This window comes from Bos taurus, chromosome 16, assembly GCF_002263795.3.
Source record: "Bos taurus isolate L1 Dominette 01449 registration number 42190680 breed Hereford chromosome 16, ARS-UCD2.0, whole genome shotgun sequence".
Classification (NCBI taxonomy): domain Eukaryota; kingdom Metazoa; phylum Chordata; class Mammalia; order Artiodactyla; family Bovidae; genus Bos; species Bos taurus.
Genome location: NC_037343.1, coordinates 29356748 through 29378208, shown reverse-complemented (window position 1 = coordinate 29378208; position 21461 = coordinate 29356748). Strand labels below are relative to the sequence as shown.

At 49.2% G+C, this 21461-nt stretch overlaps 1 protein-coding gene across 2 annotated transcripts in view; it reads left to right on the top strand.

The window, feature by feature from the left end:
* Positions 1 to 13208, top strand: part of PARP1 (poly(ADP-ribose) polymerase 1) — a 41453-nt gene extending 28245 nt beyond the window's left edge. Inside the window, exons 14-23 of one of the 2 annotated variants that reach the window (XM_005216796.5) lie at positions 2179 to 2307; positions 5135 to 5218; positions 6877 to 6999; positions 7542 to 7670; positions 9115 to 9213; positions 9717 to 9869; positions 10752 to 10879; positions 11642 to 11703; positions 12267 to 12381; positions 12660 to 13208. In XM_005216796.5, the coding sequence (XP_005216853.1) occupies positions 2179 to 2307; positions 5135 to 5218; positions 6877 to 6999; positions 7542 to 7670; positions 9115 to 9213; positions 9717 to 9869; positions 10752 to 10879; positions 11642 to 11703; positions 12267 to 12381; positions 12660 to 12741 (1104 nt within the window). In that variant the 3' untranslated portion in view covers positions 12742 to 13208. 2 annotated transcript variants of the gene reach the window in all.
* Positions 13209 to 21461: the final 8253 nt, after the last annotated feature.

Here is a 21461-nt window from a genome sequence, read left to right as displayed (position 1 = left end):
TTTTATAATGAGGGGTGGTGTACATTTATTATGCAGAGGGAAAGAGATTTACTGCAGTGGTACAGGTTTTAACTCGAATCTTTGAGGTCTAATGTGTCAAAGGGGGATTTGACAAATTTGTAAACTGTAAGTTCTCTAGTTTATAGAGTGTCATGAACTTTACCATTAAAAACAGAAATTAACTCTTATATAATGTTGGGGTAGAGAACTTGGACTTGAGTGTTGGACATACTTGGTCTAACTCAGCAGTGCTCCCTACTGAGTTTATTTTTTGCATTTCAAAAAGATGTACAGTTGAACAACACAAGTTTGAATTACATGGGTCCACTTACATGTGGAATTTTTTCATTGTAAATACTGCAGTTCCATACAATCCATGGTGGTTGAATCCACGGATGTGCAGAGGATAGAGAGAAACTATGTAAATTATATGCACATTTTCAACTGCAAGGAAGGGTGGCTGGCACCTGAGGTGTACAAAGGTACAGAAAAGTTAAGCTCAAGGTATATGTCTGTATATTCTTCTTTTCAGTTGACAGGTACTTTTAGCCACCGTAGCCCTGGAGTCTTTCCTTACGCACTGTGTTGCTACCACCCACGTTTTGCCTTAATGTTCTAGGAGTATTTCCCCGTGTCCTCTAGAGCGGTGCTGTCCAACAGAGAGATGCAGCCACTTATGCAATTTTAAATATTCTAGTGGCTACATTTTATGAAGTAAGAAGAGTGACATTAATACTAGTTAACCCAGTATGTCCAAAATATTATCATTTTGATATGTTGATATCGAAATAGCTTTCCTTTTTTTTTTTTTTTTAACTCAGTCTTTGATAGCTGATGTTTTTCTAGCTCTTAAAACATATCTCAATCCAGAATGACCACATGTCAGAACCAGGGGCTACTCTATTAAATGGTACTGAACTAGAGCATCATTTCTAAAGTCTGTATAGAATTCCATCCTCTGGTAGTAATAGTGTTAGTTGCTCAGTCATGTCCAACTCTTTGCAACCCCATGGACTTTAGCCCACCAGGCTCCTCTGTCCATGGGATTCTCCAGGCAAGAATACTGGAGTGGGTTGCCATGCTGTCCTCCAGGGGATCTTCCTGACACAGAGATCAAAACCCAGGTCTCGTGGGTGGCTGTAGTTTGTAATTTACCAAACAACACTCTCCCATCCCCCAGTTAGATGTTTAGATTATTTTTAGATATTCGCTATAATGATGCTGATGTACATATTTGTATGCCTTTTTGTTTACTATCCTTAAGAGTTCCTGGTTACAGTATATGCATATAAATAAGGCTTTTTAACATATTAATAGTTTGCCTTCAAGTAAAGTTACAGCTGGAAGATAAGAATGCATGCAAAGACGTGTGTTTCAGCATTGAGAGTAGATCCACTGTGACACTGACAGCAGCACCCTGAGCACTAGCACACGGGTTCTTCTCTGCAGCTTCATTAAGCCAAGCAGATTCCAGGAGCAAAGCCCAACACCAGTTACCCTCATTCAGTCAGGGTCTTGGCTCAGCCTGGGATCCCCAGCTGGCTGGAGCTATAAGTCTTGTGTTGTTAGTATATTAGGAAGAGCAATCCCAGGGAGCAGGGGTGAGGGGTAGGGATGATGCTCGTATGTGCTCTAACGCTGTCAAGCTGCCTGACAGGAAGTGGGACTGGTTGCTTGATCCTTTGGCACTATAGAGAAGGCTGTGTGAATTCAGCCTTGGGTGAGGCAGTGTAAGAGAAGAAAGGAGGCAGAATTTGTCCATCAGTCCAGTGTGCCTTGGGTTTAAGGTTTGCCCTCATAGGTGCCAGCAGTTCCACGTTGGGCATGAATGGGCACTGGGCAGGTTCCCAGGCACAGGGCACCAGCAACAACAGCGTGGGAGGCCGTGCGGGTGCCTGCAGGTCTGCCTGTGCAGAACTGGATGCTTCGGTGGTGTCTGGAATAAGAATCGGAAGCAGCTGAGAGGATCTGGGGCGCACAGGCAGTCTCATCCTGTCCATACTCAACATCTTCCTCCTGGCAACTAATGCCAAACCTTTTGGATGAACATGCAGCCTTTTTTTTTTTTTTTTTTAACCTTTTGGTGGCACTCCATCCTGTATCCTTTCTCTGCCAGATGACACTACCACAACTTTGCTTGGGTTGTTTAATTGGGTCTCTTCCTGATTTTCCCTACAGGATGAAGAGGCGGTGAAGAAGTTGACAGTAAACCCTGGCACCAAGTCCAAGCTCCCCAAGCCAGTGCAGAACCTCATTAAGATGATCTTTGATGTAGAGAGTATGAAGAAAGCCATGGTGGAGTATGAGGTTATTGCACTTTTGTTATATTTATGAGCATTTGCTGGGGTGGATGATTGGAGTGCTGAGTTGGCAACGAGTTCAATGGCTGGTCTTCAGCCTGAGACATATAGGAGTTCTGTGGCCTGGGGTACCTACACTTTCACAGAGAATCATTGGCCTGTTGTGAAATAGATGGTATGTTGTCCCCATTGCACTTTTTCCCTTGAAGTTGCCATAAAGGAGTGTGGGGCATGGTTCTTTTGTGGCTCAACCAAATAGGCCACTTGGAGTTGTCATGGAAGTCCAAGATGGAGCCCATTTACAGTGAAAGAACTGCTGTGACCAGCAGAGAGCTTCTGACACTTGCTTCATCAGATAAAATTCATACCAGCCAATCATAGGGTGGAGGGGAGGGGGAAGTGATGACTGGAAAAGTGGCAGGGACCACCAGCCAGGGCCAGGTGCTCTCTGTTTGTCCCCTGGGAGATGAATGTTCTTGCTGCCTCTAAGCTTGGAGCCGCTTTGAAAAAGAAGCAGGGACCAGCGGAGTGCAGGCGTTGCAGATTAGCCTTGACCATCCTGCCCCTTCACCAGCTTGCTTCCTCTCTGCTTCTTCCAGCCAGCCTTAAAGAAGGCAAGACAAATCTGGGTTGTAGAGACCACTAGCAGCTTCTCTTCCTCAGCCCTGCATCTCCCTGTCTTAAGCCCAGCCTGGCAGGACTGCTGGGGCTCTGCTGTTGTTACAGTGTTGGGTCATGACTTAGACACCCCTAACAGGTGTGAAGATAGCTAGGGCTTCTGCAGATGTCTTGTTCAAGTAGATATACAACCAGGCTTCTTGCTAGGAGGTCTGACAGGTTTGAACAGCTTATGGGCAGGCTCAGCAAGAATGCCTAGAGAAGAGGTGTACCAGAGTGGGCAGGGGCATCTTCATTTCATGAATCTTTCAAAAGAAAGGTTCCACATACCCTTTCTGGCTTTCTGTACTCTGGCTTCTCTGTGATTCATAGAATTTCTCAGCTGTCATCAGACCCAGTCTCTCTATGTGAAATGACTTTTTTTTTTAAATATTGTTTTATACTCTAAAAAGGGCTTTCCCTGGTGGCTCAGACGATAAAGAATCCACCTGCAATGTGGGAGACCTGGGTTGGGAAGATCCCCTGGAGGAAGGCATAGCAACCCCACTCCAGTATTCTTGCCTGGAGAACCCCATCACAGTGGAGCCTGATGGGCTATAGTCCATGGGGTTGCAAAGGGTCAGACATGACTGAGCAACTTAGCACACATACACTCTAAAACAGCCTAGAGACACGGAACTAAGTGGGTTGGGCATGTGGAGAGTGGGGCACCCACTCCCAGCCCAATGGACTGCACGTGAAATGGGGTAACCAGGTAGATAAGGAAACATAGTAACCAGGGGCACTGTGTGCTCCCCTGGAGCAGGTGAGTCCTGAGACCAGAGCAGAGTCCGAGCCGGGCCGGGGAGGGTGTGCGCTGAGTCCAGAGCCCACGCTCCAGCTTTGAAGCCTCCTTCCCCACTGCAGCCCACAGTCGCGAGTGGAGGTGGCTTGTGCTGGTTGAGCCCTTTCCTTGTTCTTGTGGGCTGTGTCTGTGCATCTGAGGGTGTGGGTTAGAGAAACCAGGTCTTTTTAAAACAAGCACCAGAATTACCCAGCTCAGGAAGGGCTTCCCTCAGAGTCTCTGCTGTCACTCTGGTCACACTGTTCTTGGAGTATATCTTCTGGAGTTCCCTCTTTAGAATTGCTTTAGAGCCAACTCACAGTCCATGCTTGGGTCACTCTGCTCTTTTACTATACTGTGTCCTTGGCTCAGAATACATTACCCATCCTCTTCCCTGGACTGCACTCCAACTGTTTAAACTCTTCCCAGAAAGCAGCTCTCCCGGGGATGGGCGGATGGGCAGTACTGAGAACACAGACGCTGTCACCACTGGCCCCTAACTGGGGCCTGTTGGGTGTGAGCACTTTCACATCCTCTTAATATTTCATCTAATCAGATAGCAGTTCCACTTCTTGAGCGCTTGTCCAGCTCCATCTTTGTTCCAGGCCCCGCAGACACTAGCCCCAAAGATGGGCTAAGTGCAGTCCCGGGGCCAGGAGCTCAGGAGTTCTGCTGGAAACAACCCTAGAGACAGCGGCTCAGGATTCAGAGCAGGGGGCCCCGTGGGGGGCTGATAGAGGAGGGGGCCTAGCCAGCATTCAGGCAGGTCGTTCCCATAGGGAGTGGGTGCCTCGCTCCATAGCTGGTGACCAGACCCCTGGCCACAGAGTTCATGCTTCTCCCACTGCAGCCAGCTCCCTGCCTTCCTGCTGGTTCCCAGGGTGTTGTGAGCAGCACTGTTGTAGGGACAGATGTTTAACCTTCAGGGTGACTGATTTGAGGGGTACATTGTTAGCTTGATGTCAGTATGTATGTTCAGGAGCATGTCGTTTTAAAAATAATTTTCACCACTTTATGGTTATTTTCTGGCTGGGGATGGCCTTGGCTCTGAGACCCCAGGGAGGGCCTCACTTGGGAATTAGATGAGAGTCCTGCTGTGTTTTCTTCCAGAAGTGTGGGACTGTTTCAAACCCAGTACAGGGGTGGGGGCTTGGCTTATCTCTGCCGTAAATGAACAAAGAGTCTTCTCTCACAGACTCCCATCCACTGCACTGGGGGTAGGGCTGCAGAGCCTGTGGAATTGGGTCACCAGGTCTCCTTAGGAGGGCCAAACAGACTGTGTCTGCTTCTTTTGGAGCCCAGAAGGCCTGGGGTGACGTTCAGTCCGGCTCTCCCATCATCACGCCGGACAGTGCCCAGCTTTCAAAGGGAAAAAATCCCCCTGTCTCCTCAGATTGACCTTCAGAAGATGCCCTTGGGGAAGCTGAGCAAAAGGCAGATCCAGGCTGCATACTCCATCCTCAGTGAGGTCCAGCAGGTAAGACGCCAGCCTCTCCTCCAGCTGCCCCATGCTGGGGGCAGGGGCATCTCCTGGGCTGCCTGTCGTCCTCTGGTGGGGAATGCAGCAGTACATTTACTCAAGGTTAAGAAAATAGACATACTGATTCCTGCTGATTTAGATGGTTTTCAGTTCATCAAGTATGACAAACAAAGTAAGGTGATCACAATCCTAATGAATTAGCAGTGTTTTCAGTTGTCAGATATGAAGTAAACACTTTATGCCTGATGAGGAATTTCATTCTCCTGCCTCATAAAAACGTTCTGATTTTATTCTGTGTGTCCTTAAGAGAGGCTGAGTTTATTTGGCAGTTACTAGGAAATCATCAAGTAGCATCATCACGCAGTTAAATATCGCTTTGCTCTTGCTCATGTTCATTCCACGTCCACTTGGCTGAGCATCTCCCAAGGTCCCCCGTCCCCAGTGTCTTCCAGCCTCTGCCCTGGAGGGTTCCACTTGTGTTTGGGGATGGCACATGAAAGAAGAAAACCACACAGGACGCTGAAGTCGGACCAGGGCAGGGGACTTTAGCTGATGCTGGAGAGGAGGCCCTGAAATGTAGCGGTTAAATCCGGTTACAGCCAGTCCTGATCAGTTGACCTCTTTCCTTGTTACCCAATGCCAGAGACCTGAAAGCCTGCTCAGCCTGAGCTCTTTCCCATTCCAGAATGTCCAGGCGGAGGGGCTGGGGTGGTGTCCTTTGCCTGTTGCACAGAGCAGCCTGCAGCACAGGCAGAGGTTTACAACGAGGACAAGCCCGAGTCACCGTGAGAAGCCAACCTAGGGCTTCAGGTGCTGACTCGTTGCCCCTTTACCCTCCTGTAGGCACCGAGGGTGTCTGCCGAGCGTGCACTGACTAGGGGTCCAGCTCCTCCGTTTCTTTGTGCGTTTACTGAGCACCTTCTGCGTGGAGCACTGACTAGCAGTGCGGCCTGGGGAGGGGCTCACCTTTCTGTGCTGGCCCTGGCCCACCCCACCCCGCCCCTGCCTTAAAGATGAAGGTCAGTGGCCTAGGCGGCCGGATTGAATTTTATAGCAAAGGGTCTTTTTTTCTCCCCCTCAAGGAGTGTTGTTTTTTTTTGTTGTTGTTGTATCAGGTCTTAGTTGTGACCTGTGGGTTCTTTGTGGCAGTGCACAGGCTTCACCGTAGTTGGTGATGCTCGGGCTTAGTTGCCCCATGGCATGTGGGATCTTAGTTCCCCGAACGTGGATTGAACTCACGTTACCTCCATTAGAAAGCAGATTCTTAACCACTGGACCACCACAGAAGTCCCCGACAGTTTGTTGTGAAATCTTTTCAAACACGCAGAAAGTTGAAAGACTTCTGTAGCAACAGCCAGTGTGCCCACCATCAACATGCCCCAGTGGGTATTTTGCATAGCGGTGCAGGGTTTATGGGTATATAAATGCACAACTGTCTGTACACGTGAAGTCGTGTACGGGAAGCCCATGTGTCCAGAGCCACCCGGTTTGAGGATGGGATCCTGCCGCTGCCCAGCTGACAGGCGTTGCAGAAGGTGGTTTCCTGGCCTGGCCACACAGACTTGGCGGCAGCACCCGGCTTCCAGAGGAGAGAGTCCGGCAAAGTGCTGGGAGCTCAGCGGTGCCTCTGTTCCCTCTGTTCCCTCCCCCCAAAGGCACTGTCCCAGGGCAGCAGTGACTCTCACATCCTGGATCTCTCCAACCGCTTCTACACCCTGATCCCCCACGACTTCGGGATGAAGAAGCCCCCGCTGCTGAACAACGCAAACAGCGTGCAGGTAGCACCGCGGCCCAGGAGGAGCCACTGGTCTGGGCTGTGCAGGGCTGGGTGTCACTCCCTCATCACTGCCCCTCTGTGTTGTGATCCCCGAGGGCGGTGGCCAGGCCCACTGCTGGGCTCTCATTTCAAAGTAGGGTATCTCCCCATATCAGGAGCCTGACCATGGGTAGAACAGTTGGGTTTTCCTGCCCTTGCTGAACCACATCAGTCTGGGGGAAAAGAACTATAGGAGAGGCGGGGAGCATCTTTGTCTCTGCTTTCCCTTTCTCCTTCATTAGGCAGCCAGTGAGAGGTCTCCACCTGTCACCAGTGTGTGGGAGAGAAACCCCACACACACAGCCATGTGGTTGCTGCCTCTTCTGCCCTGGAGAGCGAGCCTCCTTAGCATTCCAGAAATCCTTAGGCGTGTACCCTGTGAACAGAGAACAGGCTGTCCCTGGACACCTGGGAGGGACCTTGTCACTGTGTTAGACATTGTCTGGGTTCTGGGTGAGTTTCTCCCTCGCCTTGTACTTAGCTCTAGGTTTTCCTTTCCTCCAGGCCAAGGTGGAAATGCTAGACAACCTGCTGGATATTGAGGTGGCCTACAGTCTACTCAGGGGTGGTTCTGATGACAGCAGCAAGGACCCCATTGATGTCAACTATGAGAAGCTCAAAACTGACATTAAGGTAACAGGGCCTGCCCTTTCTGAAGCATCAGACCCTCTGTCCCAAGAACAGTGGTCCCCAAACTTAAACATGCATCGGGATCTCCTAGAGAGCTTGTTAAAACAGATTGCTGGGGTCCAAGGATTGACCATCCTGATAAGGTTCCTCGGTGTTTCTGCTTCTGGTCCTCTGAGAACCTCAGAGCCTTCACCTGTAAAGAAGCACCTTGTTTGCGAGGCAGGCTTCCAAGTGAAGGCAAGCGCTGATGGCAGCCGTAATAAAGCTGCGGTGCCTAGATGCATGTCCTCTGGGGTCAGAGTGGCTGTGTTGGTGCGCACAGTTCTTGAACTTGAGTCTGTTGGAGGCTTGGGCAGAAATCACCCTGCCTTGGCCAACCGGAGAAATTTTTGCCTTAGCTGCAGGCTTGCCCTGGCTTTGAGCCTGGTCTCACATCTCACATGTGCCTCATTTCACAGCCCATGTCCTGCCCTGCAGTGTGAGGAAGTTCAAGTACACTGGGATCTGTTCAGCCTGGTGTCCTGTGTTTACATAACTAAAAAGAGCCTTTGCTCCATCCTTAGGACAAAGTATAGGTTTTGTGTGGTGTGTGGGTGTATGCCAGTAGGATACCAAACAGCCTAGTTCTTCATGAAGGAGTTTGTTAATGTCTCCGTTAATGATTGTGAAGCCATTTAATTAAGAAGCAATGAGGAGAACTAGAATTTCTGCATTCTCTGAACTTTGGATTAGACTGAAAATATAAGTCCCATCACACACTCATTGATTTAGGCAGAGATTCCATTATCTGACGGTTATTTAGTGCACATTTGCTCTGAGCCACGATGTGCTGTCCCTGAGGATTCAAATGGAGCACCCATCACCGTCGTCAAAAGCCCTAGAGTCTGTCGTATCCTCACTGCTTTTGGTTGCAGGTCTTGGCTGCAGGGTGTCTCCTGGCCCTGGGGCTTTAAGTCATGGTTCAGTTCAGTACACGCAAGCAAAGTCATTTCCAACTCTTGGTGACCCCATGAACTGTAGCCCGCCAGGCTCCTCTGTCCATGGAATTCTCCAGGCAAGAATACTAGAGTGGATTGTCATTCCCTTCTCCAGGGGATCTTCCCGATCCAAGGATTGAACCCAGGATCTCCTGCTTAAGTTATGGTTAAGGGGACTATTACCTGAGAGCCAGCTAGCTCCTCATTGTAGAGGTTCCCTGCTCCCAGTGAGCCCCATGTTCCTAGCTTTCGTGATGGCCCAAAGCATAGGGTTCTAAGGCAGGAGGGAGGCTGGGATCATGCAAACAGGTGATGCCCGAGGAGATGGGGGGCCTGGAACACAGGCTGGCTCTCTCCCACCCGGGCTCCACGTGAGCCATGTATTACTTGTGCGTCAACTGAGCCTATTGTTGTTCTCCCTGCCTCTGTGTGGCTCTCCTTGCTCTGATTCCAGGATGCTTTATTTCTAGGTTGTGGACAAAGATTCCGAAGAAGCCGAGATCATTAGGAAGTATGTGAAGAACACTCACGCGACCACACACAACGCGTACGACTTAGAAGTCGTCGACGTAAGGCTCTCTCCTCCCTCTGCCCCCTTTGTGTCCTGTCAGCTCTTCCCTGCCCATTCCTCCGACCTGGGCTGGGTAGAAAAGAGCAGTTGGCTTTGCTTTAAATAACCAGAGGAAGTGACACAGTTGTTTGTGGGACACAAAAGTCCATAGTCTTGTGGTTTGGGGTTGGCTTTTTATTCTGTTTTAAAGGACATTTCCTACCTACCATTCCAAAAACCTAGTTCTCGCCTAGTTTTGGAATCAGAACTATTATGAGAGATCCAAAATAAAGTGCCTCAGGTGTGCCTCTGCTGCACGCAGTATGCATTCAGCTGCTGGTCCCTACTGGACGAGACCTTGAGTGTCTGTCGGTGCATCCCAGCCCGATTGGAACACCTTACGTACTGCAGAAGGCCTCACGTGTCTCAGCTCTGTTCCTGTGTCTCTTCGGATCTTCCAGTTCCCCCACAGTAACCTGTGGCTCCTTCCACCTGTCTCCTTTATGTAATAACTCCGACCAGATCTTCAAGATAGAGCGCGAAGGGGAAAGCCAGCGTTACAAGCCGTTTAAGCAGCTGCATAACCGGAGGCTGCTGTGGCACGGGTCCAGGACCACCAACTTCGCGGGCATCCTGTCCCAGGGTCTCCGGATAGCCCCACCTGAAGCACCTGTGGTACGTGCCTGGCCCGGGAGCCATAGCAGGAGAGGGGTGGACTCTGCCCATCTCTGCAGCCATCTCCACTTGAGCCCTGTGGGTACTTGTGTGGGAAGCCTCTGTGTGCCTCTGTGACCACACAGCCTTGTTTAAAGATGAAGGCACAACCATGGTGGTTAAGGTGAGCGTTGCCGCACGGCCCTTTCCTGACCTTACTACCAAGCTGCACACAATTTCTGGAACAGAGGAAGTGAAATGTTTTGCAGACCCTGCTGTGAATGATAATTGGGTGTTGACTGGCAGAGAGCACAGACTTTGGCCACGGGCCAGGCTGAGTTTCAACCTACCTCTCCCACCTCCCAGCTGGGGACCTCCAGTCTGCCTTGGTAGAGTCTGCTGCTCAATTATAGACGTGACCCACAGGCAGGAACTTAAGAAGGGTCTGCCAGGCCCCTTGTTCTGTAGTTGTAGAAAGCAAGGAGCTTAATGACCGGACTTGTTAGTGTGGCAGAGTCCACTGTGCCGTGCAGCAGCAAACACTCTAATGTCTCTTAACTCCATTTTCCCTTAAAGGAATAAAAAGTATAGTTGTGTTTACCGGGTGTTCACATGTGCCACACCCTGGTCTAAGAAGCCGTTAGTAGCTCATTTAATTTTCACAGCAGCCCCATAGGGTTCTTTTCCCCAGTTCAGCGAAGAAAGTGAGGTCCAAAGAGATCCCAGTGACTTCTCACAGCCCCTAGGCAGCAGGTGGAGCTGGGATCTGAACAACCTGCTCCTGAGCACAAGCCTCTACCCTCTGTGGGGGCTGCTAGTAACCTGTCAGGGCTGTTTTCTTGGCACCTGGCTCACAGCGCTCCCATTAGAAGGTTTTCAACTGTCCCTTTTCCATCTCTCTAGACGGGCTACATGTTTGGTAAGGGAATCTATTTCGCCGACATGGTCTCCAAGAGTGCCAACTACTGCCACACGTCCCAGGGAGACCCAATAGGCTTGATCCTGTTGGGAGAAGTTGCCCTTGGAAACATGTGAGTAACCCCAGCTCTGGGGCTGGTGGCACTTGATGGGGGTGGATGGGGTGAGCTGCAGGAAGGAGCTTCCCCTGGATAGGTGTGATCCTGGAAATTCCCCACCACAGTTATAGGACCCACCAGTTCGGCGGTGGGTGTCAGACACCAATGCAAGTTAAGTGAATGAGGGAGGCACAGAAATGCTTCACAAAACCAAGACAGGAAGACAGCCAGGCCTCAGGTACTGGCAGTTCTGTTCTTCCTGTGGACTGGGAAGCACAGAGGGTGGTCACTTCATTGCCCCTGTCCCCCTACTGATTTTTAGATTTCCTTTCTGAGACCAACTCAGGTTGAATTGGAATCTTAATCCCAGTTGCAGATTCCTTGCAGAGAAAATCTGATTGGCCTAGCTTGGATTGGTTGTCCACCTTGGCCTTATCGACCATAATCCAAAGAGAGCAGGGTTATGTAATAGACCAGGAGGGGTCTCAGGGTCCTGGACTGGACAAAGTTCCACAATGGCAGCTACACCATAGCTCTAATCGGGCCCTTTCCTGGAAGCAGCCTTCTGGCAGTGATCGTTGGCACCAGCTGTTCAAAGGGGGCTGCACCTTCCATGTCTAGAACCAGAGCAGAGGGGGGAGCTCCTAGCAGGGAACGTGGACTGGGCTCTCTGAGTGGTGGTCTCAGCAGCTTCTGTGGCCTTGCTTTGCTGTTTGTACTGTTGGTCTGAGAGCCCAGTGACTTTAGAGGCTCTTCTGAAACTACCTTCTCTTATAGGTATGAACTGAAACATGCTTCGCATATCAGCAAGTTACCCAAGGGCAAGCACAGTGTCAAAGGTAATGTGTTTCGGAAGCTGCTGCTGCAGGTACCTAGGACGGCACAGGGAGGGGGCTTTGTTTCCCCCGAAGTCATAGTTTCTGTGGCTAGCTGTTACAAGTTCTTTTTTTTTTTTAAAAATGTTTGACTCTGGCCACAAATGACCCTGGTTTTACAAATGCCATAGAAGAGTTCTGGTTCCCGCTGCTAATTACCAGGTGCACTGACTTTGGGTTCTAACCTGACTCCTCGCTTCAGTATTGAGGGCCTTCTGGTGGCATAGTGGTACCTAGAGCTTCTTGAATTGCTATAGCTCATAGCCCGTAATGATTTAGGACTTCCTTCTGCCTAGGTGAAGCGAGGGCTTTGGAATTCTACTTAACGGAAAGCAGGGTGGGGGTACTACTATGCTGATGAAAATCAGTTAGGCTGGAACTTGCTGTATACCTACAGCTGTATGTCTGGAAAGAGGACACAGTATTGGGTTTCGTATGTCTTTTAAATGTATATACAGATCTCATCTCTCTGGACCGTTTTCGGCATGTTTCCACAAATCGTATCCCGTCTGCCTTCTGTCCTGCAGGTTTAGGCAAAACTACCCCTGACCCATCGGCTAGTATTACTGTGGATGGTGTGGAGGTGCCTCTCGGGACAGGGATTTCATCTGGTGTTAATGACACCTGTCTGCTGTATAACGAGTATCCTTTTACGAGTGTGCTATGCATGCCTCAAGCAACGGTCTGGGGCTGTGAAGTCACTTAAATGCAGCCAGTTCACCCAGGGGCGGGCTGGCTCAAGACTGTCCCGTGGTGTGTCTCACGGGGAACAGTTCCCCTCAGTGGTCTCCCCGGTCAGGATGAGAGACCCAGCCCCCGACCTGGGAGGGTTTGTGGCGTGTGGCCGTAGGCCAGCTTATGGGCAGCAAGCATGCCCTCCTTTGTGGAAGCGTTTGTACCTTGACACACTTCCCCTCCAGGTACATCGTCTACGACATTGCTCAGGTCCACCTGAAGTACCTGCTGAAGCTGAAGTTCAACTTTAAGACATCCCTGTGGTGAGCTGTGAGGTGCGCAGGCTGGTGACTGGCGTGCTTTGCACTGACTGGCCAGGCAGAAACCTCAGCTGAGTTGCTGAGGCATAGTAGCTTCACTCAGTCTCCTTAGAAGGGATTTTATATGAACACTTGGTCACATGTTTCAGCGATTTTCCCAGCTTTTCAAATCCCTTGATTGTGTTGGGCGGGGGAGCGGGTGGGGGGTGGTTTCGGGGTTTTTCTCCTGCCAGCCATAACCCTGGTAGGTGCAACTGACAATAGAGGAGAAGCTGGGGAGGGTCTTACCTGTGTCTAGATTAGTCCAATGAAAGAGCCTCGCAGGCCACATTAGAACATCTGCCTTACTGGTTTCCCCAGGGAAGGAAAAAAATAATCTTCTACCCTTGTTTTTAAGTATTCATCTTTAGTTTTGGAAAAATGTTAAGTGTTTATTTTGAGGTCAAAATAAAAACTAATTTCATACTATTTAAATTTCCTTTTTTTTTTTTTCACTTTGTATTTGTTGTCACCCTTTCAGCCTCTTGTTTTTTGGTGAGAAGTGTTGGGAGACCACAGGGAGGAGCTTTAACAATTTCTCATACTGAGAAACAAAAGGCACTTTCCTTTTCTAGAAACTCGTGAACGTGGAAGCTCTCGGAATACGTAGTAGTTTTAGATTGCATTTAAAATTCTGTTTTCCTCTGAGCAATTTTGTCTTCTAAATTAAGACTAGCATCACCAAAATACCAAAGGGCTAATAGTAATTCTGGATTAAAATGGAAATGGCTTCTGTCGTTATGTGTGTTTGGTCTCCTTCTGACTGCGGATCTGTTCATCTTCACAGTGCAAGGTCCACAGAGACTGTAGGGGGATTGTTTGCACCCGTATCCATGAAACCCCAGAATGTGCCAGGCAACATACAGCAGTGGCCAGTAGGAAAGCCCCGTCTGAGTAACAGAAAGCCAAGCATAGGAGACCATGCTTCTTTCTCTTCAGTTTATCAGATAGTTGGCGGTGATAAACCCGTGTCAGTGTGCAGTTCCTTTCTGTGGAGTGTATCTTACATATACTACATTGCCTCCTGCCACTGCTGTATATTGGAGCATAGTGCTTATTAAATATTTACATTTAAGTTCCCTGAAAGCCAGAATGGTATCTTGTGACACTTTATTAAACCTTCTACAGAAGGAGAACGGGAAGTGAGGGCTAGAAGGTGGAGTCACAGGTAAGAGAAGGCCTCAGAATGAGCTGCTGTTGCAGCCCCAGACACACAGGTGTTCTGGGTCAGAGGAACAAAGAGCAGACTTCATTCCAGACAGGACAGAAGAAAAACACATTTTCTCTGAGTTGTTACATTGAAGTGATGATAGCAGCAGGTGCAGTTATGAACTGTGACTGTGTGTCTTGGTAGCCATATTTGTGGCTTTCTGCAGTTAATAAAATTTAAGGGCCACACAAAACCCAAGTTAGGGTGTCATATTTCAGAAACAGGCAAACCAGCTTCTTTATCTTTTGTTTGGTGTCCTTAACTTTTGATGAAAATCCTTAGCAAAATCAACCTGAGGCCCCTCTCCTGGTTAGCTGGCCACTCAGTAATGCTCTCAGGCTCCCTAGATCCTGAATATTCTGTACTCTTCACCATTTTTTTTTATCAGCACAGAGAAGGGCAATTACCAGCCCCCACCCCTCCCTGCACCACAGTACCTGATTAAACAGAGTATTTTTAGATTGGAGTGATTGCTTAATGGGTTTTCTATAATCAGAAGTGATTTCTTTCTTTAAAAGAGATTCTGATTCCATACTTTCTTGCTAAAAGAGGGAACCTGCCATGTTATGTTTCAATATTCATTTTTTTATTTTCTTCCTTCACTTTACAAAAATTGAGGTTAGCAGCTAAAATGTGTATAGTTAGTTTAAAATTGTAAATCATACAGAAGCACAGGGTGCCTGGTGAGCCAAGGTGCAGCCCTGGGCCTCTGCTGGGAGCTGCCTGCCCTCCTGCCTTTGCCTGGAAATGCCCTTGGACGGCCGCAGCTGCCAGAGACAGCATTTGGCTCACGTTTCAGTCCACACTGTTCACACAGTGTGGCGCATGCCCGTGGTTTAAATGTTCTAAGCAGAAGCACCACCCATCACTCCAATGTGTTAACCAACAGGGTTTGCATTGGCAGTTCTCTCTTGCTGCCCTCTTTTGGAGGCTGAGAACAGCACCTCGAACAACCCTGTGAGAGCACTCCTGTGAAGCTGCTATAGTGATGTGATGACTGGAGTTTCGCACTGGGGTAAACCCCCAAACACTGTGCTTTTAGGGTCCCCTGAGTTAAGCCCAGTGGCAGCTTGGCCATGCAGAGTGTGTTCTGTGTTCAGTGTTCACGCTGAAAGCCCTTTGACCTGCTCCACACACTTTGTGTCTTCTCTCCATGAGGATCTGAATATCAGGGATAGGTTTATCTCCAATCTGCTGGGCTGGTTTTAATTACTCTCCTTGTCACCCAGCTACTTTAAGGATTTCATATTTCCAAAGTAGCATCACTTCCTCTTCAATTCCCCAAATACTGGGAGTTGTTTTTTTAAAGGAATGGTGTTCTAAGTAAGGCTTTTCGTATTGTGGCTCCCTGGGAGCTTATAGCTGGTTTTGTGGGGTCCAGAGTAGTGATGACCAACATCCCACCACCTGCCTCACTTCTGCCCAGTAACCTTTGCCTGAAAGATCATCAGGCAGGTCCTATTTGCATTTCTCTGGCTTAGGACAGCAAAGCCAGGCCAGGATCTAGGTTATAAGCAGGTACATTTTTGGAGACTCATTTTGGAAAATAAAAAGATAACGGCCTGCAAACATTTTCCTCAGGTAAGATGTTGCTGACTGGTGGACAGGGCTGGAGATGGGGACACCTGGGCATTAGCCCTGTTCCACCACTGTGCCTTTCTGGGCAGGGGGTCTCACCTTGCAGCAATGGGCTCGTGCCCGTAAGTCAACTGGGTTTGCCACGTGTCCATTCACCCAGATGTGGCCTCATTGAAGGTGGAATGGGTCCTAAAGCTGAGCCAGTGTGCCAAACAGGGTGAGGCTGCACCACAGGGCCTGTGAGATCTTAGTTCCTTGGTGGGGTCAAACCCTCGCCCCCTGCATTAGAAGCATAGTCTTAACCACTGGACTTCCAGGGAAGTCCCCCAGAATATGTTTTAGATCAGATACCAGCCTGTGGTGCTAGAAGCAAGGGCTAGAGTGGGCATAGCTCCTGACTCTTGCCACGTGTGACTTCCCCTGGAGCTCTGCTGGTTTGGAAGTCCAAGGCCTGAGGGAGACATGCTTCCCTAGGGGCCACGACAGTGGTTCCACCGACTTGGAAGATAAGGCTGCCACTTTAGGGCTCTAAAAACCACCATCTCCACAGGCAGAGAAAGGGGTTACTCTACTGGCTAATGTGACATTACCCAGTGGGAGATTGGGACGCTGGACCTTGGAGGTGGAAGGACAGTCTGCAGCCCGGGGGCTTCTCAGCATCACCTTGTCCATGGCGTAGTTGGACGGGGGTGGGGTGGGGAGCGGAGCTGCGGTCAGTGGAAGTCCGCAGCCTGTTACAGTGGTGGGGCTGTTGGGGACCTGACCCTCAGGAACGATAGTTTGGGCACTTCACCAGGTCAAAAACATCAGCTAAGGTTCAGACTGAGGACAGAAGAAGTAGGAAAGAAGAAGCTATAGGTAACAATTGTGGTTTTATGACCCGAGCATAAATAACTGAAATAACCAAGTACGGGGCTGTAGACAACTGGCCTGAGTGGCCTGAGCCTAGGATGTGAGATGATGGGTTAGAAGGGCTATAAATGTAAAATTGTTTATAAAGTGTCTATAAATGTCAATGTGGGGCTTTCCTGGTAGCTCAGCTGGTGAAGAATCTGCTTGCAATGCAGGAGACCCCAGTTCAATTCCTGTGTCAGGAAGGTCCCTGGAAAAGGGATAGGCTACCCACTCCAGTATTCTTGGGCTTTCCTGGTGGCTCAGATGGTAAAAAAATCCACCTGTAATGTGGGAGACCCAGGTTCGATCCCTGGGTTGGGAAGATCCCCTGGAAGAGGGCGTGGCAACCCACTCTAGTATTCTTGCCTGGAGAATCCCCATGGACAGAGGAGCCTGGTGGGCTACAGTCCATGGGGTCACGAAGAGTCAGACACAACTGAGCGACTAAGCACAACACAGGCAGGTGTTAGTAAGGTTACATTTGTGTACCCCCAAGCTCCCATGCATAATTCGGTAGATCCTGAACTCAGGGATGCTGTTGCCTGAGAACTGGTGGTGGGTTCAGCTTGGGGGAAGCAAGGTTCAGGGCCCAAAGGAGAGAACCCCTGACTTCCCAGGGTCATCTGAGTCCTTTCAATCAGGGCTTTTTCTCTTGACTGCAGAAAGATGAATCAGGGCTTTACTGGTGGCTCAGTGGTAAAGAATCCACCCACCAATGCAGGAGACACGGGTTCAGTCCGTGTCTGCATGCCACAGGACAACTAAACCTGTGAGCCACAACTACTGAAGCTTACACACCAAGAGCCCGTGCTCCGCAACAAGAGAAGCCACCGCCATGAAAAGCCAGTGCACTACGACTAGAGAGTAGCCCCTGCTCTCCCCGACTGGAGAAGGAGGGTCCATGCGCAGAAGGAGGGCCCGTGCGCAGCAGCCAAGACACAGTGCAGCAGTAAATTTTAAAAGGAGAATGTCAAAAAAAGGAAAAATCTAGCCATTCTGAATGCCTGAAATCTGTTGGTACCAACCTCTGAGTTGCTCTGAGAGTGTGTGTGCTAATTCCTATAAAGTACTTGGCATGGTTCCTGACCTTGGTATGCCCTCAGTAAACTTCAGCCATTATTGTTGAAATCCTAACAGATACCTTTGGCTGGGGTGTGAGTTGAAACAGGAAGCTCCAGTTTAAAAAAAAAAGAAACAGGCTTCCCTAGTGGTCCAGTGGTTAAGACTCCACCCTTCCACTATAGGGAGGCATGGGTTTGATTCCAGGTGGGAAAGTTTTTCATGCCATGAAGTGTGACCAAAAAAAAGAAAAAAAGGAGAAACCAAGGAACAAGACTAAGGAATAAATCCTATGCTTGCTGGGAGCCATTGGACAGTCAGGAGGAAGTGAAAGAAACGTGAAAGTGTGAGTCACAAAGTCGTGTCTAACTCTTTGTGATCCCATGGACAGTAGCTCTCCAGGCTTCTCTGTCCATGGAATTCTCCAGGCAGGAAAGTGGAGTGGGTTGCCATTCCCTTCTCCAGAGGATCTTCCCCACCCAGGCATCAGGAAGAAAAGCCCAGAGTTATAAAGGTGACCTTATGCCCACATTTTCAATCTCCTGGGAAACCTCACCTTGACACTGGCCTCCCCTCAGTGTGCCTTCATTCTCTGCCCCTCCCTGTCACCCCCTTAACTGTAAAGGGACGGACGCTCCAACAGTGCTCCCCCCAGGCCCAGCCCTGCTTCCAGCCAGGCCTCCTGGGGCTCAGAATAGCCCAGCTGCTGTCTCAGCAGATGGCCAGTCTAATTTTAGCCATGTGGTGCTCACCCAGAGACCAGGCTGGGCTGTTTAGATTTGAATAAGCCAGTGTGCGACTTTGGTTTGGAGCCAGTAGCAAAGCTTTGAGCTGTTGTGATCTGTGTCTGCTCGTGCTTTACAGGCATTCCAGAAATACAATTTTTGAAGTATTTTGTTTCTCTAAACCAACAAGAGCCCAAACTGTAAAAAAACCAGCGGGCAGTCAAGCCTGCGGTGTGGTGGGAACTAGCCAGGAGACTGAGGATGGAAGGGGGTGAGAAGCAGACGGTGCTGCGGGCTCCTGCCCTGCTCCCCCAGCGATGGGCAGGTGGCCGGGCCTCAGTATCTGGGGCACACCTACCCCTCGATGCTGCCTTTGTCAGAACACAAGAAGAGAGTCTTAGCTTCCCAGTTCATCTCCTGAACCACTTCTGGTTGATGGGCTGTATTTTTGATGCTGTGAAAGGACTGTGATCAGGAAGAAATTAACCACAGATGTAAATAAGAATGGGCTTCCCGGGTGGTGCTAGTAAAGAACCCGCTTGCCAACGCAGGAGACGTAAGAGACTTGGATTTGATCCCTGGGTAAGGAAGGTCCTCTGGAGGAGGGCATGGCAACGCACTCCAGTATTCTTGCCAGGAAAATCTAATGGACAGGGAAGTCTGGCGGGCTGCAGTCCATGGCATCACAAAGAGTCAGATGTGACAAGCAACTTAGCATGCACACATATACAGTCCCTTAAGACAAGGTAGCGTGAAGTGGCAGATGTGGAAACTCGGTCTTGGAGAGGTGAGACTGTCCAAGTTCCCACCACAGATTGGAATTGAGCAGGTTGAGAACCTGTGTTTTCCAGCATGATATTTCTTACACATCATCCCCCATATATGAAGACTGCTTTGCATACAAATTATCTCAGAGAGTTAAGACAGCCCAGTATGGCTTGGAGACCCCTGACGTAGCCTGCCTTTGCCTTTCTGTGAGCTGATAGTTGAGGACCCGAGAAGACAATTGCTAGAATGAGGAGACCAGGCTCTAGTTCACAGCTTCCAACGCTGGGTCTGTGAACTCTTAGAAGGTGCTGGATGGTCATCAGGGAATCCATTGAGTCAGCAGCTGCTTTCAGAGGTAAGAAAAGGAAAGCAGGAACTTCCCTGGCGGTCCATTGGTTAAGACTTTGCCTTCCAATGCAGGGGCCATGGGTTCAATCCCTGGTCAGGGAGCTAAGATGCCTTTTAGACAAAAAAAAAAAAAAAACTAATACATAGAACAGAAGCAATATTGTAACAAATTCAATAAAGACTTTAAAAATGGTCCACATTAAAAAAAAAAAAAAAAACTAAAAAAAAGAACAGGAAAGCAGTTCCAACAATAATAATATATGTCATCTCTCCGGTCCCATCACTTCATGCCAAATAGATGGGGAAACAGTGGAAACAGTGGCTGACTTTATTTTTTTGGGCTCCAAATCACTACAGATGGTGATTGCAGCCATGAAATTAAAAGACGCTTACTCCTTGGAAGAAAGTTATGACCAACCTAGACAGCATATTAAAAAACAGACATTACGTTGTCAAGAAAGGTCCATCTAGTCAAGGCTATGGTTTTTCCAGTAGTCATGTATGGATGTGAGAGTTGGACTATAAAGAAAGCTGAGCGCCGAAGAACTGATGCTTTTTAACCATGGTGTTGGAGAAGACTCTTGAGAGTCCCTTGGACTGCAAGGAGATCGAACCAGTCCATCCTAGAGGAGGAGATCAGTCCTGGGTGTTCATTGGAAGGACTGATGTTGAAGCTGAAATTCCAATACTTTGGCCACCTGATGCAAAGAGTTGACTCATTTGAAGAGACCCTGATGCTGGGAAAGATTGAGGGCAGGAGAAGGGGACGACAGAGGATAAAATGGTTGGAAGGCATCACCAACTCAGTGGACATGAGTTTGGGTAAACTCTGGGAGTTGGTGATGGACAGGGAGGCCTGGCGTGCTGCGGTCCATGGGGTCTCAAAGAGTTGAACACGACTGAGCGACTGAACTGAACTAAACTGTCCAGAAGTGGACAGTGGCAGGATTGCTTAATTCAGCTCTCTATTTCTCTTGATGGTGACAGAGTGGCAGCTGGACTCCGAGCATCAACATCCAAAGGAGGAGAGAGTTGTCCCCTCATCCTTCTCTTTTTACCAAAAAGATTTTTCACTTTTTTATATATTGGTTTACTTCTGTGCTGGGTCTTTTTTGCTGCTCCCGGGCTTTCTCTGGTTTCAATGAGTGGGGGCTGCTCTCTTGGTTTAGGTGTGCTGGATTCTCCCTTTGGTAGCTTCTCTTGTTATAGAGCATGGGCTCTAGGCGTGCAAGCTCAGTAGTTGTGGCGCATGGCATAGTTGCCCCATAGCATGTGGAATCTTCCTGGACGAAGGATCAAACCTGTGTCCCCTGCATTAGCAGGCAAATTCTTATCCACTGTACCACCAGAGAAGTCCCAAGACAGACTTCTCTCCATTACTCCTAGTAGACCTGGTCTCACTGGCTAGGGCTGGGACACAGCTGTGAGGGAAGTTAGACCCAGAACATCTGGTGTTTTCAGCCTGTTCAGAGGGAAGTGGGCTCTACCAGCAAGGACCAAAGGGGTCAAGAATGGTGGTCGAGTGCATGTCAATCCCTGGGAAGTGGATGGGAAGGAAGGTGAGGCCCAGTGCACTTTTTTCTGGGCAGTGGGTCCATAGAACCCATCAGATTGTCAGCAGTCCATGAATGCAAGGCCTTCCCAGAACCATAGCTGTGGAGAAACTACACCTCACTCAGCTGCTCTGACAATCTGTGGTGTTCCTGAAGAAAGGTACAGACCATCATAGAAATAGAAACAGTTGTCCAGGATGGCAGTATTTTGTGCTCATCTTGGACTTCCCTGGTAGCTCAGATGGTCAAGACTCAGCTTGCAATGCAGGAGATCTGGGTTTAATCCCTGGGGTGGGAAGATACCCTGGAGGAGGGCACAGCAACCCACTTCAGTATTCTTACTTAGAGAATGGACAGGGGAGCCTACAGCCCATGGGGTTGCAAAGAGTCGCACACAACGGAGCAACTAAGCACAGCACAGTGCTCATCTCAGACAAAGTCAGGCTTCACTGACACTGTCGAGGTCATGGTCAGCAACCCACGGGAACGCCAAGCTCTTCTTTTCCTCTTCAGCTTAATTTTTTGCTGTGAACCCCAGGATCCTTGCCCAGGA